This window comes from Osmerus eperlanus, chromosome 1 (genome assembly GCF_963692335.1).
Source record: "Osmerus eperlanus chromosome 1, fOsmEpe2.1, whole genome shotgun sequence".
Classification (NCBI taxonomy): Eukaryota; Metazoa; Chordata; class Actinopteri; order Osmeriformes; family Osmeridae; genus Osmerus; species Osmerus eperlanus.
In genome coordinates this window covers 18,247,241-18,263,969 of record NC_085018.1, presented here as the reverse complement: position 1 = coordinate 18,263,969, position 16,729 = coordinate 18,247,241, and the positions used below count along the sequence as shown (strand labels likewise).

The following is a 16,729-nucleotide window of genomic DNA, read 5'->3' as shown; positions in this document are numbered from 1 at the left end:
GGGTGAGGAGTGCTGCACGGTGGGTGTTTTTAAAAGCTGAAAAATGACATGTGTTTTCAGTTTTCTGATATGCTGTGTATCAGTCTTGTTTGTAAATAATTTGCATTGCTTTTATTTGACTAAGAGACTGCTTCCTGGTGCATAGCACTGGCCTTTAAACAAATGTATTCGGATTATCTCCCATTGCAATTCTCTTTGGTTTCTTTTCTCAGAGCTCAAGAGACTTAATAAAAAAACTGACATCAGTTTAACCAGTTAAAATTTACAGGTACATAAAATGTACCTGTCTGTCCCAACAGTATGTGCCTAGAATGATGCATGGAGCATGGTGTGTGAAGGTAATAAGAGATGAACAGTTGATTTTGTTCACAAAAGGGAACAAAGAAACAGATTATGTCATTTCTAGGCGTGAGTAATGTAGGAGTTGGATATCAAATTATGATGTATTGTCTTGTTATATATCGACAGGCGGATCGGTGCGGCGTCCGCAGTGAGGCGGGCTCTGCATTAGTGATGGGAAGTTCGGATCATTTTACTGATTCGGGTTCTTTGAATCTCGTTCAGTAAAATGAACAAATCTTTTTTCGAGTCATTCGTTCATTTCAACGGGGGGGGGGGGGGGGGGGGGAATTCCTGCATTAAAATAATGTATCATGACAGTTTGTTATGATACATTATCATATGAGCTTCTCACCCTATTAGAGATAGGGTGAGAAGCTCGGTCATCCGGGAGAGGCTCAGAGTAGAACCGCTGCTCCTTTGCGTCGAGAGGGGCCAGTTGAGGTGGCTCGGGCATCTGATAAGGATGCCTCCTGGACGCCTCCCTGGTGAGGTGTTCTGGGCACGTCCCACTGGGAAGAGGCCCCGGGGAAGACCCAGGACACGCTGGAGGGACTATGTCTCTCGGCTGGCCTGGGAACGCCTGGGGGTCCCCCAGGAAGAGCTGGTGGAAGTGGCCGGGGAGAGGGAAGTCTGGGCCTCCCTGCTTAGGTTGCTGCCCCCGCGACCCGACCGCCGGAAAAGCGGAAGATGATGGATGGATGTCTTGTTATACATGTGTTTGCTCAACAATGGATAAATAAGGGAATGATCACCTGGAAAGATATCAATTATGAAAATCTTATTTTTGCTCTACTAGAAGTAGTGTTCATTCCTAAAAAGGATGTCATCTGTAAATGTGTAGCTCACACTGATAAAACTGATTCCATTTTTCTGGGGAATACTAAAGCAGATGTGGCAGCAAAAGAGGCAGCCATGCAAGATGTCTTAACATTAGGAAAGGTATTATGTGGATGAGACTGTCTTGAGGAATCTATTTCATTATGCTGTGATATTGAGCCATGGGATTAATCATGTCTCAACAGGAGGGATGGCTGATAATGAAGAGTGTTTACAGCATATGGATTTACAAACTATATATAAAAAAAGTTTTTGTCTAATGTGACCTATTTGTCCAAAATATTTACATTTATGCCTTTAGCAGATGCTTTTATCCAAAGCGACTTCCACGAGAGAGCTTTACAAAAGTGCATAGGTCACTGATCATAACAACGAGATAGCCCCAACCCCAAACTTTCCTACATCCACCGACTGGCCTTCAGGGACGTGCCCTCTCTCGAGAGCCTGATGCTTAACAACAATGCCCTCAATTCGATTTACCAGCGCACTGTGGAGGTTCTGCCCAATCTAAGGGAGATCAGCCTCCACAGCAATCCTTTGCGTTGCGACTGCGTCTTACAGTGGATGACCTCCAACCGAACCACAGTGGGTTTCATGGAGCCCCTCGCCATGCTTTGTGATTCTCCACTCGAGTTTCGGGGCCAGCATGTCAGAGAGGTGAAGCTCCAGGACTCTCCAGAACAGTGTCTGCCCCTCATCTCCCACGACACCTTCCCCAGCCACCTGAGCCTGGAGCTGGGCATGAGTGTCAGCCTGGACTGCCGGGCCATGGCCGAGCCCGAGCCCGAGATCTACTGGGTCTCCCCTCTGGGGACCAAGATCACCATGGACACCGTGTTAGATCGCTACCACCTGAGCAGCGAGGGGACCCTGAGGCTGTCTCATGTACAGGTGGAGGATTCTGGCCGCTACACCTGTGTGGCCCAGAACTCAGAGGGAGCGGACACCCGCGTCACTACCATCCGTGTCAACGGAACCCTACTGGACAGTGCCGAGGTCATGAAAATGTACGTCAAGCAGACCGAGTCCCACTCCATCCTGGTCTCCTGGAAGGTCAACTCCAATGTCATGACCTCCAACCTAAAATGGGCCTCGGCAACGATGAAGATCGACAACCCCCACATCACGTACACTGCACGTGTCCCTGTGGACGTCCACGAATACAACCTCACACACCTGCAACCCGCCACCGAGTACGAGGTGTGTCTCACCGTCTCCAACGTCCACCTGCAGACCCACAAGTCATGCGTCAACGTGACAACCCGCAGTGTCACCTTCGCTCTGGATGTTTCTGACCAGCGTCCCAGCGTCGCTCTTCTGGCTGTTATGGCCACCATGCTGGCCTTCCTCAGCTTGGCCACGGTGGGCATCTACATTGCCCGCCGATGGAAGAGGAAGAACTACCACCATTCCTTGAAGAAGTACATGCAGAAGACATCCTCCATTCCCCTCAATGAGCTCTACCCACCTCTAATCAACCTGTGGGAGGCAGACAGTGAGAAGGACAAGGAGGGCTGTGTGGAGGGCAAACCTTCTCCTGTGGACACCACTCGTAGCTACTACATGTGGTGAGGAGACCTTACCAGGCCAGACCCTGGAGCTCCCCACAGCAGCACACACAGACACACTTTTGCCATTTTGGTGCAAAAGTCATATAAAGTTGCAAATGTTTTTTGTATCTTCAGCTTTGCTAATAAGAGGCAGAGTGAATAAGGACTGGGTTTTTATTAGTATAGCGTATCGCCTTTGTTTGATTCTCTCCGTAGGTCTTTAAGGTTTTGGACTTTCCAAGATGGCAGCTGTGCTTAGCTTCCAGGTCGTATGTCTTATTAGTTGCTGTGCTCTATTTCTGTGATGCATTTTGATAGCACAGCTTTTCAATTTATTCTTCTGGACTCTGGGTTTTTTAGGGTCTATTATGCAGGTTGGGACTACTGTTCCTCTTGCAGTAATGGTAGAGATAAATGTGTCTTTCTCTCGTTTTGTAAGACAGGTAATCTGTTGTGCACTGAAAGGTAGCAGAGTTTCCTTTACTGAGTTGACTCTAATTACAAGCTGACTGAGGGATTTAGACATGCTAGTCTGCCTACTGAATAATGTTAGCGATTGTACAGTAATGTTGTATCAACTATAATTTGAGACTTTCGTAATTGTAATTGGAAATATTAGGAATTAATCGGTTGATAATCGTGCTTTTTAGAAACGTGAATGTTATGATAACATACCGTTATGAGTTATAGTAGTAGCTTTATAATTTAGTCTCATTTGCTCTTTCCGATATTGCTAGAATCAGTCACTGACTACTTACTTTTGTGATTTTAACACTCAAAATGTTGTATATGGATGAGAAAGTTGAAATTTTTTCTTTTTAAAATTATGTCTCCATCATTCTGTTTTGGTGATTTACATATTTGTCTATTTTTTATTTAGTAGGTACAACAATACCCATGATGTATTAACAGAAAGCGAGCTCAGTGACCCTTCACTGTTGACTCTCAGACCGATAATCAGCTCACTCCAAGCTGCTTCCATGAGCCTTATCATCTGATCAGAGAAAGTTCAACATTCAGTTCTTTGGTCAACATATTTACATTGTTATTACACTCATACTCAAATTAAAGAGGGGGTAATGAATGGCCTACGTCATGGTGGAGCAGTGGAGTTCAGGATTGGGCAAAAAGGTGAACACATCTCTGATAATACCCAATTGCTCTGAAAGTACCGAGTCAATGAAGGGAATAGTTAAGACAAGTTCAAGACAAAATCAACGTATTTATTACAGATCTGTAAGGTGCAGCTGTCTGATACACTCAAGTTGAGCATCTCAGAGGACTGCACCATGAATACAGCAAATCAAGGGAGTATATGGTATCACAATATGAGAGGATACAAAATGATTAGCATAGCATTCACAGGCACTGAAAAAGGACTGTGTTCTAGATAGCTTTTGTTTAGGTCTTTAGATAGGGCTCCTAGAAATGGCCTTGATGTTCCTTCTATTTTCCTCATTCAAAGTTGCATGGCATTATACACTTTGGCAATATTGTGACCTCTGACTTACATTAGTGACACAGGCCTTTCCTAGTCACACCTTACAAAGAACTAACTTATGGCTTTGCAGGCATAAGAAAACAGCATAATGACAGTTTATCAATGATACAAAAAAACATAATTAATAGATAGGCATATTTCTCTCCTGGACATAACCAAGGGTTATGTGCTCATCAACTTAATATAGCAAGGTATAGATCAAACATTGTTTATTATATTCAGAACATTACAAACAGAATAAAAGTAATAAAGTCATCATTATCTTATTGTTAACCGATCAGTGGTTTAAGGACAGACCTCTTCAAAGGTGACTAGCTGAAAGGGCTGAGTAGGAATCAAGATGGAGAGGTGGTGAATGTCTATGTAAAGGAAATAGACATTGTGGTAACTTGAAGATAGATCATTCAATGTGTCTTGTATAAACGTATTTGGAGCTTTGTTGCACCCTAGTGGTACCAAAAGAACTTGTGCTGAATAATGAGAATAAACCACAACCTAGTGACCATCTGTGGGCGTGCAGTAAAGTACATTGTATGCTTCATGTCTGACCTCCTGGTTGGTGCTCATACAGCAGCAATAAAGCAGCAATATACAAACACTGTACATGATATCCAGAGAAGGGCTCAGCTCAGTAAAGGATTATTAGCTTTTATAATGGCTATAAATGTCTACTATAACATCGATAAGACACATGATTTTCAGCTGATTAAACCATGCTCGTCATGTCTGTCAATATGTAACTAATTAGTTCCAAGGTTGAATCAAAAACACATACTATGAGTCAACAAACATTTGTTGACTCATAGTACAAAGTATATCATTTTACGGTAAATGATCTGACTGATTTAACTTGTTTGTTCCTGTCTTTAACTCTACTTTTAACTGCGCAACTATACTTTGGGCCTCTGGGAGGGGAAAACGATGCCCATTCCCAATGAATGGGTCAGCAGCCTCACAGGCAGTGAGGTTTTGGATCAGCCTCTCCCTGCTTAGTCTCAGTGTTTGGCCTTCTGGCACATGAAACGCCACGGTCACATTGTCCCAGACAAACCACTTATCCTTTTCTTGCAAAGGAACAAACTGCTCTACTTCTATAATGTTTGGCCTTTCGTTGTGAATTACAGGCCTAAAATTATGAGTTTTTGACAATGCTTGTGCCCGCCAAACAATGTTGTTGTTGTTAAATATACAAACAGGATCATCTCCACATTTGTTAAGATCTGGGTACTGGTCAAACTCCGTCACACTGGGGCTGTGGACAATCACAGTGTACATGATCTCTTGTTTGTAAACAGTAGTCCCATAAACTCTCATTACCGGCCCATCTCCACCACAAATCTGCTCCCTGTACATCTGCAACATGTCCCCCAGACTGAAAGTAAACTTAAAGTTCCCATAACGAGATTTGTCCATCTGGAATGCTGGTGAGGTAGTGAATTTGGTTAGGAAGGGTTCCTGCATGCTCTTCTGCAAGGCTTTCTTTTCCAGGAATCGGTCCTCTGCAATTTGGATGTCCGCATCTTCAATAGCCAAACCCCACCATAGGAGATGTGGATCATGTCCCTGAAACCCCCCCTTAAATCCCTGAAACCCCCCTGATTTCAAGATTCCTTCCAAGCCAGACTTAGTGGTGACATGTACTAATTTAGAAATATGAAACTCTATTTCTGGGAGCTGGGGGATGTCTTTTATGATGCTGATACGACAAGGAAGATCCTCCAGATCTCGCATTGTGTTTATGGTCTTGTGTTCCCCACCGAAGTGCCTATCTTCTATCCCCCTGGCATTGGTGCGCCTCATTCTCTATTGACAAGAGCCTTTGATTTACTTTAGAATTTCAGAAAGTGATGGCGAAAGAAATGCAATGTTTTTCGAAATGGGCAAATAAGACACTACCTGTGACTTATTTTGATAGATTTTTGATAGATGTGATAGATGATTTTTGATAGATGTAGGTGAGAAATTAAATAACTAGATATCTGGTTGGTGTGTTGTGTTCGCTCCAGGGGTGTCTGTTAGAACACAACTCTTGGACACGGCTTTCTCTTGTTGATTTATTGCTAGGAAATTAACGGAGTTGTCCGTTTCTTACATGTAGGAATGAGTGTGGTGGTGGTGCTGAAACAACACAGAACGTAGACAATTAACATCACACTGCCGACACAGCATACAGAATATACCACAAATAATATGTTATATTTAAACAAATATTATACGCACTATTAACATTAATAAAATCCGACCACGAACGAAACTTAACATTTCACATACACCACTACCACTACCCCCCCCCCCCCCCCCCCCCCCATTGCTGGTGCTGTACAATTAAGAGCCAAAAGCCAAGAAAAATACAACAATATTGTAATAACCATGGCCAGAAAGCCCCTAAACTAATATTTTTATTGTTACCACACCTTGTCAGAAGTGAAAAGACCATACTTTACTGGTCCTCAAGAGCTTCAAATAGTGCTGACGCCGCCACAAACTGTGATGACTTCCTTTCTTCCTTTCTGTTCCACCTTTCTTATAAACTGGTCGTTAAGTGAGTATAGCTTAAGTTTCGTTTATGATCGTAATTTGACAAGGTCGAGGCCCCACCCCTTGCACCTCACCACCTCCCCCCCACCCCCCGCCGCGACAAATTTAAGTGTCCTCTTTTTTCACAAACTCAAATCTGGTCACCCTAACAATCACAGGATTAAGAACAACAACCAAACAACTTACTTTATCATGAACGCACCATATTGCTAAATTAAAGATTGCTCACTGCCAGCATAAAAGGAAAACTTAGTGCGGTACTGTATTACCGTAAAAGACCAACCGTCATTTCTAATGACTTTAACTGATAAAAGTCTGTTGACAGTCGGTCTCCCATCAGCCTTCTTACAATGATCTACAAACGTAGCTAAATGCTACAAAGACTTGTGGAAAAACTGAATCCGCTAGCGTTTAGACATTTTGCTGGTGCTGTACAATTAAGAGCCAAAAGCTAAGAAAAATACAACAATATTGTAATTGCCATAGGCCAGAAAGCCCAGAAACTAATATTTGTATTTTTACCAAACCTTGTGAGAAGTGAAAAGATCCTACCTTGCTGGTCATTGGCCTCAAAGAGCTTCAAATAGTGCTGACGCCGACACAAACTATTTTGACTTGTCCACCTTTCTTATAAACTGGTCGTTAAGTAGCTCTGCTAAGTTTCGTTTCTGATTGTAATTTGAGGTCGAGGCTCCACCCCTTGCTCCTCAGCATGAAGCAAAGGGCCCAATGATGGAGCTTGGTGGAATTGCAATGCCATTGTGGCACCAGGCATATTCCTACCAGAGCCATAGAAAATACATATTTTAAAGCCGTTATGAGTTATAGTAGTAGCTTTATAATTTAGGCCGAATCCCAATACTACCTCTACCCCTTACCCCTAGCCTTTAGTTCACCCCTAGCCCTTGGCCCTCTAAACTGAGGGGTAAGGGCTACATACCCCTAAGAAATGAGACGCCACTTGGTTACGGTTACGGCATCTAGCACGTATCGATGTCTCCAAAGCGGGGCCCTTATTTCCTGCAAAAATATTTCATGCAGGTATTGTTGCTGAGCCTATACATCAAGCCTAAACTCATTTTAACAGGTGGAAGACAATTTATTTTGTCACATTTCACATCTTGATGATAGTGGGTGTTGTTTTACCTCAATAATTTACATTTTAAATACCGGTCAGATATTATGCAACAGGTTCATGCCTTTTCAGAAGAAAACAGTACTTTCTAGTTTCTCTACATAATCTCTGGCTGTCTGTGATGAAGGCTTTACTCCAGGTCAGCACTTGCTTTATTAACCAGCAGGGCAACAAACCAACCAAGAGGAACCCTCCTATTGTTCCATTACTTCTCTTTGGTTCTCTTTTTGTTCTCTTTTTGTTCTCTTTTTGTTCTTTTTTGTTCAGACATTTTGATAAATATCCTCTTGAGTCATTTGTAAGTAATTTATTGTATTATATTCTGGTGGTGCTGTCATTTTCTAAATGTTTGTAGCAGGGAGAGCATGTAAAAAAAGTAGGTAAAAGATTATGCTAAATACAATTTGATAAGGTTGTGTTTTCCTCTCCTCTCTCATTCTCTCCCCTACCCTCGCACCCTCTCCTTTCTTTTCCTCTCCTCTCCTCAGGTCTTTGGCTTGCTGCTGTGGACTCTGTCAGGAGGATCTGATTACTCTCTCATCCCAGGCTTTGGCTGGGTGATGTTCGTGGCTGTGATGTACTGGGTCCTCACTGTCGTCCTCCTCCTCGCCGGCCTGACTGAGACCAAGATCAGAAATCCCACATTAGTACTGCAGTGAACATCACGCACTCTCACACACCTGTGCACACAAACACACATGTGTACAAGTGCATGCACACAAACACACACAGTGACAATCTTTTCACAGTTATGGCTGACTCCATTATGTACTCATGTTAAGTCCTTCTGTCCCCACTTCCTTCCTTTACAAACACACACACACAAACACACACACACACACGTACACATACCCACACACACATGCAGGGCCTGTGTTTCAACGCCAGCGCCACTGTATTATACCTGGTGTCAGCAGCTGTGGAAACAGCTTTCGAAAGAAAGTTGTTTGTCAGAAAGTTGTTTGTTCGATTCCCGGCCATGCTAAATGACGTTGTGTCCTTGGGCAAGGCACTTCACCCTACTTGCCTCGGGGAGAATGTCCCTGTACTTACTGTAAGTCACTCTGGATAAGAGTGTTTGCTAAATGACTAAATGTAAATGTAAACTAATTAGTTGCAAGGTTGAACCAAAAAACATTGTAATAGAAGGTTAACTGGAAAATGCAAGATTGAATTGAGTTGAATAAACCATCATGAACATCAGCTCTTCTGCAAAGCTTTCTTTTCCAGGAATCGGTCCTCTCCAATTTGGATGTCCGCATCTTCAATAGCCAAACTCTAACAATATTACAGTACAGCAAACAAATCCTCCCAGTTTAGTGTCTGTACGAGAGATAGGGGGCACATTACCTTTATAAGGCAAACTAGGTTAACTTATACATATGGTTTATTTCTGAGTAATAAGGAGATAATAAAAACAATATCAAATAATGCACATTTAACTGAGATAATACCAAAGTACAAGCACAAATAGACATTTTATGTAACCTTAGTTTTCAGTTTTCTGATATGCTGTGTATCAGTCTTGTTTGTAAATAATTTGCATTGCTTATATTTGACTAAGAGACTGCTTCCTGGTGCATAGCACTGGCCTTTAAACAAATTTATATTAGCAACGTTATCAAACAATCTGACTGAAAATGTCCCTTTTTTTGGATTATCTCCCATTGCAATTCTCGTTGGTTTCTTTTTTCAGAGCTCAAGAGACTTTATAAAAAAAGCAATGCAAATGATTTACAAACAAGACTGATACACAGCCTATCAGAAAACTGAAAACACAAATGTGCCTGATGTGTTTGATGTTCCAAATGTGTTTGATGTGCCAATGGCCATCCAACAAAGGTGTTGGATGGCCATTGGCACAACAGCCAATGCCCTTGTAGAAATGCTCCACAAGGAGAAGGAAGAGGAGGGGTGAGGAGTGCTGCACGGTGGGTGTTTTTAAAAGCTGAAAAATGACATGTGTTTTCAGTTTTCTGATATGCTGTGTATCAGTCTTGTTTGTAAATAATTTGCATTGCTTTTATTTGACTAAGAGACTGCTTCCTGGTGCATAGCACTGGCCTTTAAACAAATGTATTCGGATTATCTCCCATTGCAATTCTCTTTGGTTTCTTTTCTCAGAGCTCAAGAGACTTAATAAAAAAACTGACATCAGTTTAACCAGTTAAAATTTACAGGTACATAAAATGTACCTGTCTGTCCCAACAGTATGTGCCTAGAATGATGCATGGAGCATGGTGTGTGAAGGTAATAAGAGATGAACAGTTGATTTTGTTCACAAAAGGGAACAAAGAAACAGATTATGTCATTTCTAGGCGTGAGTAATGTAGGAGTTGGATATCAAATTATGATGTATTGTCTTGTTATATATCGACAGGCGGATCGGTGCGGCGTCCGCAGTGAGGCGGGCTCTGCATTAGTGATGGGAAGTTCGGATCATTTTACTGATTCGGGTTCTTTGAATCTCGTTCAGTAAAATGAACAAATCTTTTTTCGAGTCATTCGTTCATTTCAACGGGGGGGGGGGGGGAATTCCTGCATTAAAATAATGTATCATGACAGTTTGTTATGATACATTATCATATGAGCTTCTCACCCTATTAGAGATAGGGTGAGAAGCTCGGTCATCCGGGAGAGGCTCAGAGTAGAACCGCTGCTCCTTTGCGTCGAGAGGGGCCAGTTGAGGTGGCTCGGGCATCTGATAAGGATGCCTCCTGGACGCCTCCCTGGTGAGGTGTTCTGGGCACGTCCCACTGGGAAGAGGCCCCGGGGAAGACCCAGGACACGCTGGAGGGACTATGTCTCTCGGCTGGCCTGGGAACGCCTGGGGGTCCCCCAGGAAGAGCTGGTGGAAGTGGCCGGGGAGAGGGAAGTCTGGGCCTCCCTGCTTAGGTTGCTGCCCCCGCGACCCGACCGCCGGAAAAGCGGAAGATGATGGATGGATGTCTTGTTATACATGTGTTTGCTCAACAATGGATAAATAAGGGAATGATCACCTGGAAAGATATCAATTATGAAAATCTTATTTTTGCTCTACTAGAAGTAGTGTTCATTCCTAAAAAGGATGTCATCTGTAAATGTGTAGCTCACACTGATAAAACTGATTCCATTTTTCTGGGGAATACTAAAGCAGATGTGGCAGCAAAAGAGGCAGCCATGCAAGATGTCTTAACATTAGGAAAGGTATTATGTGGATGAGACTGTCTTGAGGAATCTATTTCATTATGCTGTGATATTGAGCCATGGGATTAATCATGTCTCAACAGGAGGGATGGCTGATAATGAAGAGTGTTTACAGCATATGGATTTACAAACTATATATAAAAAAAGTTTTTGTCTAATGTGACCTATTTGTCCAAAATATTTACATTTATGCCTTTAGCAGATGCTTTTATCCAAAGCGACTTCCACGAGAGAGCTTTACAAAAGTGCATAGGTCACTGATCATAACAACGAGATAGCCCCAACCCCAAACTTTCCTACATCCACCGACTGGCCTTCAGGGACGTGCCCTCTCTCGAGAGCCTGATGCTTAACAACAATGCCCTCAATTCGATTTACCAGCGCACTGTGGAGGTTCTGCCCAATCTAAGGGAGATCAGCCTCCACAGCAATCCTTTGCGTTGCGACTGCGTCTTACAGTGGATGACCTCCAACCGAACCACAGTGCGTTTCATGGAGCCCCTCGCCATGCTTTGTGATTCTCCACTCGAGTTTCGGGGCCAGCATGTCAGAGAGGTGAAGCTCCAGGACTCTCCAGAACAGTGTCTGCCCCTCATCTCCCACGACACCTTCCCCAGCCACCTGAGCCTGGAGCTGGGCATGAGTGTCAGCCTGGACTGCCGGGCCATGGCCGAGCCCGAGCCCGAGATCTACTGGGTCTCCCCTCTGGGGACCAAGATCACCATGGACACCGTGTTAGATCGCTACCACCTGAGCAGCGAGGGGACCCTGAGGCTGTCTCATGTACAGGTGGAGGATTCTGGCCGCTACACCTGTGTGGCCCAGAACTCAGAGGGAGCGGACACCCGCGTCACTACCATCCGTGTCAACGGAACCCTACTGGACAGTGCCGAGGTCATGAAAATGTACGTCAAGCAGACCGAGTCCCACTCCATCCTGGTCTCCTGGAAGGTCAACTCCAATGTCATGACCTCCAACCTAAAATGGGCCTCGGCAACGATGAAGATCGACAACCCCCACATCACGTACACTGCACGTGTCCCTGTGGACGTCCACGAATACAACCTCACACACCTGCAACCCGCCACCGAGTACGAGGTGTGTCTCACCGTCTCCAACGTCCACCTGCAGACCCACAAGTCATGTGTCAACGTGACAACCCGCAGTGTCACCTTCGCTCTGGATGTTTCTGACCAGCGTCCCAGCGTCGCTCTTCTGGCTGTTATGGCCACCATGCTGGCCTTCCTCAGCTTGGCCACGGTGGGCATCTACATTGCCCGCCGATGGAAGAGGAAGAACTACCACCATTCCTTGAAGAAGTACATGCAGAAGACATCCTCCATTCCCCTCAATGAGCTCTACCCACCTCTAATCAACCTGTGGGAGGCAGACAGTGAGAAGGACAAGGAGGGCTGTGTGGAGGGCAAACCTTCTCCTGTGGACACCACTCGTAGCTACTACATGTGGTGAGGAGACCTTACCAGGCCAGACCCTGGAGCTCCCCACAGCAGCACACACAGACACACTTTTGCCATTTTGGTGCAAAAGTCATATAAAGTTGCAAATGTTTTTTGTATCTTCAGCTTTGCTAATAAGAGGCAGAGTGAATAAGGACTGGGTTTTTATTAGTATAGCGTATCGCCTTTGTTTGATTCTCTCCGTAGGTCTTTAAGGTTTTGGACTTTCCAAGATGGCAGCTGTGCTTAGCTTCCAGGTCGTATGTCTTATTAGTTGCTGTGCTCTATTTCTGTGATGCATTTTGATAGCACAGCTTTTCAATTTATTCTTCTGGACTCTGGGTTTTTTAGGGTCTATTATGCAGGTTGGGACTACTGTTCCTCTTGCAGTAATGGTAGAGATAAATGTGTCTTTCTCTCGTTTTGTAAGACAGGTAATCTGTTGTGCACTGAAAGGTAGCAGAGTTTCCTTTACTGAGTTGACTCTAATTACAAGCTGACTGAGGGATTTAGACATGCTAGTCTGCCTACTGAATAATGTTAGCGATTGTACAGTAATGTTGTATCAACTATAATTTGAGACTTTCGTAATTGTAATTGGAAATATTAGGAATTAATCGGTTGATAATCGTGCTTTTTAGAAACGTGAATGTTATGATAACATACCGTTATGAGTTATAGTAGTAGCTTTATAATTTAGTCTCATTTGCTCTTTCCGATATTGCTAGAATCAGTCACTGACTACTTACTTTTGTGATTTTAACACTCAAAATGTTGTATATGGATGAGAAAGTTGAAATAAAAAACTTTTTTTCTTTTTAAAATTATGTCTCCATCATTCTGTTTTGGTGATTTACATATTTGTCTATTTTTTATTTAGTAGGTACAACAATACCCATGATGTATTAACAGAAAGCGAGCTCAGTGACCCTTCACTGTTGACTCTCAGACCGATAATCAGCTCACTCCAAGCTGCTTCCATGAGCCTTATCATCTGATCAGAGAAAGTTCAACATTCAGTTCTTTGGTCAACATATTTACATTGTTATTACACTCATACTCAAATTAAAGAGGGGGTAATGAATGGCCTACGTCATGGTGGAGCAGTGGAGTTCAGGATTGGGCAAAAAGGTGAACACATCTCTGATAATACCCAATTGCTCTGAAAGTACCGAGTCAATGAAGGGAATAGTTAAGACAAGTTCAAGACAAAATCAACGTATTTATTACAGATCTGTAAGGTGCAGCTGTCTGATACACTCAAGTTGAGCATCTCAGAGGACTGCACCATGAATACAGCAAATCAAGGGAGTATATGGTATCACAATATGAGAGGATACAAAATGATTAGCATAGCATTCACAGGCACTGAAAAAGGACTGTGTTCTAGATAGCTTTTGTTTAGGTCTTTAGATAGGGCTCCTAGAAATGGCCTTGATGTTCCTTCTATTTTCCTCATTCAAAGTTGCATGGCATTATACACTTTGGCAATATTGTGACCTCTGACTTACATTAGTGACACAGGCCTTTCCTAGTCACACCTTACAAAGAACTAACTTATGGCTATGCAGGCATAAGAAAACAGCATAATGACAGTTTATCAATGATACAAAAAAACATAATTAATAGATAGGCATATTTCTCTCCTGGACATAACCAAGGGTTATGTGCTCATCAACTTAATATAGCAAGGTATAGATCAAACATTGTTTATTATATTCAGAACATTACAAACAGAATAAAAGTAATAAAGTCATCATTATCTTATTGTTAACCGATCAGTGGTTTAAGGACAGACCTCTTCAAAGGTGACTAGCTGAAAGGGCTGAGTAGGAATCAAGATGGAAAGGTGGTGAATGTCTATGTAAAGGAAATAGACATTGTGGTAACTTGAAGATAGATCATTCAATGTGTCTTGTATAAACGTATTTGGAGCTTTGTTGCACCCTAGTGGTACCAAAAGAACTTGTGCTGAATAATGAGAATAAACCACAACCTAGTGACCATCTGTGGGCGTGCAGTAAAGTACATTGTATGCTTCATGTCTGACCTCCTGGTTGGTGCTCATACAGCAGCAATAAAGCAGCAATATACAAACACTGTACATGATATCCAGAGAAGGGCTCAGCTCAGTAAAGGATTATTAGCTTTTATAATGGCTATAAATGTCTACTTTAACATCGATAAGACACATGATTTTCAGCTGATTAAACCATGCTCGTCATGTCTGTCAATATGTAACAACTAATTAGTTCCAAGGTTGAATCAAAAACACATTGTATCAGAAGGAGGTTAAATGGAAAATGCAAGATTGAATTGAATAAAACATCTACACTGTATTTTGATTGATTTCATTTGTTGACTCATAGTACAAAGTATATCATTTTACGGTAAATGATCTGACTGATTTAACTTGTTTGTTCCTGTCTTTACTCTACTTTTAACTGCGCAACTATACTTTGGGCCTCTTGGAGGGTACAAGGACAACACGTGCATGGACGTCTTAGGTATTTGTTTGCACACCACCGCCCAATGAATGGGTCAGCAGCCTCACAGGCAGTGAGGTTTTGGATAAGGCTCTTCTTGTCTAGTCTCAGTGTTTGGCCTTGTGGCACATGAAACGCCACGTTCACATGGTCCCAGACAACTGCCCTTCCTTGCAAATGAACAATCTCCTCTGCTTCTATAATGTCTGGCCTTTCGTCGTGAGTTACAGGCTTAAAATAATGAGTTTCTGACAATGCTTGTGCCCGCCAAACAATGTTGTTGTTGTTAAATATACAAACAGCATCATTCCCACATTCGTTAAGATCTGGGTACTGGTCAAACTCCGTCACACTGGGGCTGTGGACAATCACAGTGTACATGATCTCTTGTTTGTAAACAGTAGTCCCATAAACTCTCATTACCGGCCCATCTCCACCACAAATCTGCTCCCTGTACATCTGCAACATGTCCCCCAGACTGAAAGTAAACTTAAAGTTCCCATAACGAGATTTGTCCATCTGGAATGCTGGTGAGGTAGTGAATTTGGTTAGGAAGGGTTCCTGCATGCTCTTCTGCAAGGCTTTCTTTTCCAGGAATCGGTCCTCTGCAATTTGGATGTCCGCATCTTCAATAGCCAAACCCCACCATAGGAGATGTGGATCATGTCCATGAAACCCCCCCTTAAATCCCTGAAACCCCCCTGATTTCAAGATTCCTTCCAAGCCAGACTTAGTGGTGACATGTACTACTTTGGAAATATGAAACTCTATTTCTGGGAGCTGGGGAAAGTTATTTATGATGCTGAAACAACAAGGAAGATCCTCCCGATCTCGCATTGCGTCTATGGTCTTGTGTTCCCCATAGAAGTACGTTTCTTTCACCCTCCTGGCATTGGTGCGCTTCATTCTCTATTGACAAGAGCCTTTGATTTACTTTAGAATCCCAGGAAGTGCTGGCGAAATAAATGACACTACCTGTGATACTTATTTTGATAGATGTAGGTGAGAAATTAAATAACTAGGGTTAGTTAGCTGGTTGGTATGTTGTGTTCGCTGCCGGGGTGTCTGTTAGAACACAACTCTTGGACACGGCTTTCTTTTGTTGAGTTTTCGTAGGAATGTAGGAATGAGTGTGGCAGTGGTTCTGAAACAACACAGAACGTAGACAATTAACATCACACTCCCGCCACAGCATATACAGAATATACCACAAATACCAATGCTCATAATTAAACAAATATTATACGCACTATTAACATGAATAAAATCCGACCACGAACGAAACTTAACATTTCACATACACCACTACCACTACCCCCCCCCCCCTCCCCATTGCTGGTGCTGTACAATTAAGAGCCAAAAGCTAAGAAAAATACAACAATATTGTAATTACCATGGCCAGAAAGCCCCTAAACTAATACTTTTATTTTTACCACACCTTAGTGAAAAGACCATGGTCTTACCTTACTGGTCATTGGCCTCAAAGTGCTTCAAATAGTGGTGACGCCGACACAAACTATGTTGACTTGTCCACCTTTCTTATAAACTGGTCGTTAAGTGAGTATAGCTTAAGTTTCGTTTATGATCGTAATTTGACAAGGTCGAGGCCCCACCCCTTGCACCTCACCACCTCCCCCCCACCCCCCGCCGCGACAGTGTCCTCTTTTTTCCACAAACTCAAATCTGGTCACCTATAA

At 42.9% G+C, this 16,729-nt stretch overlaps 5 protein-coding genes across 5 annotated transcripts; 3 read left to right on the top strand and 2 right to left on the bottom strand.

The window, feature by feature from the left end:
• Positions 1 to 1,568: 1,568 nt before the first annotated feature.
• LOC134023834 (leucine-rich repeat neuronal protein 1-like) lies at positions 1,569 to 3,530 on the top strand. Its single transcript, XM_062466195.1, has one exon. The coding sequence runs from the start codon at positions 1,627 to 1,629 to the stop codon at positions 2,749 to 2,751; it is 1,125 nt and encodes a 374-aa protein (XP_062322179.1). The 5' UTR covers positions 1,569 to 1,626; the 3' UTR covers positions 2,752 to 3,530.
• A 401-nt stretch (positions 3,531 to 3,931) lies between these two features.
• On the bottom strand, positions 3,932 to 7,416 carry LOC134023825 (uncharacterized). Its single transcript, XM_062466184.1, has 2 exons — positions 7,321 to 7,416; positions 3,932 to 6,348 (listed from the first exon to the last, which is right to left on the bottom strand). Exon 2 carries the CDS (start codon positions 6,028 to 6,030, stop codon positions 5,053 to 5,055), a length of 978 nt encoding a protein of 325 aa, XP_062322168.1. The 5' UTR covers positions 6,031 to 6,348; positions 7,321 to 7,416; the 3' UTR covers positions 3,932 to 5,052.
• A 345-nt stretch (positions 7,417 to 7,761) lies between these two features.
• Positions 7,762 to 9,821, top strand: LOC134017651 (CKLF-like MARVEL transmembrane domain-containing protein 8). Its single transcript, XM_062457586.1, has 4 exons — positions 7,762 to 7,809; positions 8,284 to 8,550; positions 8,763 to 8,848; positions 9,746 to 9,821. Exons 1-4 carry the CDS (start codon positions 7,762 to 7,764, stop codon positions 9,819 to 9,821), a joined length of 477 nt encoding a protein of 158 aa, XP_062313570.1.
• A 1,555-nt stretch (positions 9,822 to 11,376) lies between these two features.
• LOC134023816 (leucine-rich repeat neuronal protein 1-like) lies at positions 11,377 to 13,370 on the top strand. The gene has a single exon (XM_062466179.1). It carries the CDS (start codon positions 11,435 to 11,437, stop codon positions 12,557 to 12,559), a length of 1,125 nt encoding a protein of 374 aa, XP_062322163.1. The 5' UTR covers positions 11,377 to 11,434; the 3' UTR covers positions 12,560 to 13,370.
• A 378-nt stretch (positions 13,371 to 13,748) lies between these two features.
• LOC134023807 (uncharacterized) lies at positions 13,749 to 16,146 on the bottom strand. The gene has a single exon (XM_062466171.1). The coding sequence runs from the start codon at positions 15,936 to 15,938 to the stop codon at positions 14,976 to 14,978; it is 963 nt and encodes a 320-aa protein (XP_062322155.1). The 5' UTR covers positions 15,939 to 16,146; the 3' UTR covers positions 13,749 to 14,975.
• Positions 16,147 to 16,729: the final 583 nt, after the last annotated feature.

Excerpts from the sequence above, each read along its gene's own strand:
- LOC134023834 (XM_062466195.1), top strand. The coding sequence starts at position 1,627 with ATGCTTAACAACAATGCCCTCAATTCGATTTACCAGCGCACTGTGGAG.
- LOC134023825 (XM_062466184.1), bottom strand. The coding sequence starts at position 6,030 with ATGAGGCGCACCAATGCCAGGGGGATAGAAGATAGGCACTTCGGTGGG.
- LOC134017651 (XM_062457586.1), top strand. The coding sequence starts at position 7,762 with ATGTCTCCAAAGCGGGGCCCTTATTTCCTGCAAAAATATTTCATGCAG. Across the intron at positions 7,810-8,283 it reads TGCAAAAATATTTCATGCAG|GTAAAAGATTATGCTAAATA; the intron begins GTATTGTTGCTG and ends TAAAAAAAGTAG. Across the intron at positions 8,551-8,762 it reads AGATCAGAAATCCCACATTA|CACATGCAGGGCCTGTGTTT; the intron begins GTACTGCAGTGA and ends CATACCCACACA.
- LOC134023816 (XM_062466179.1), top strand. The coding sequence starts at position 11,435 with ATGCTTAACAACAATGCCCTCAATTCGATTTACCAGCGCACTGTGGAG.
- LOC134023807 (XM_062466171.1), bottom strand. The coding sequence starts at position 15,938 with ATGAAGCGCACCAATGCCAGGAGGGTGAAAGAAACGTACTTCTATGGG.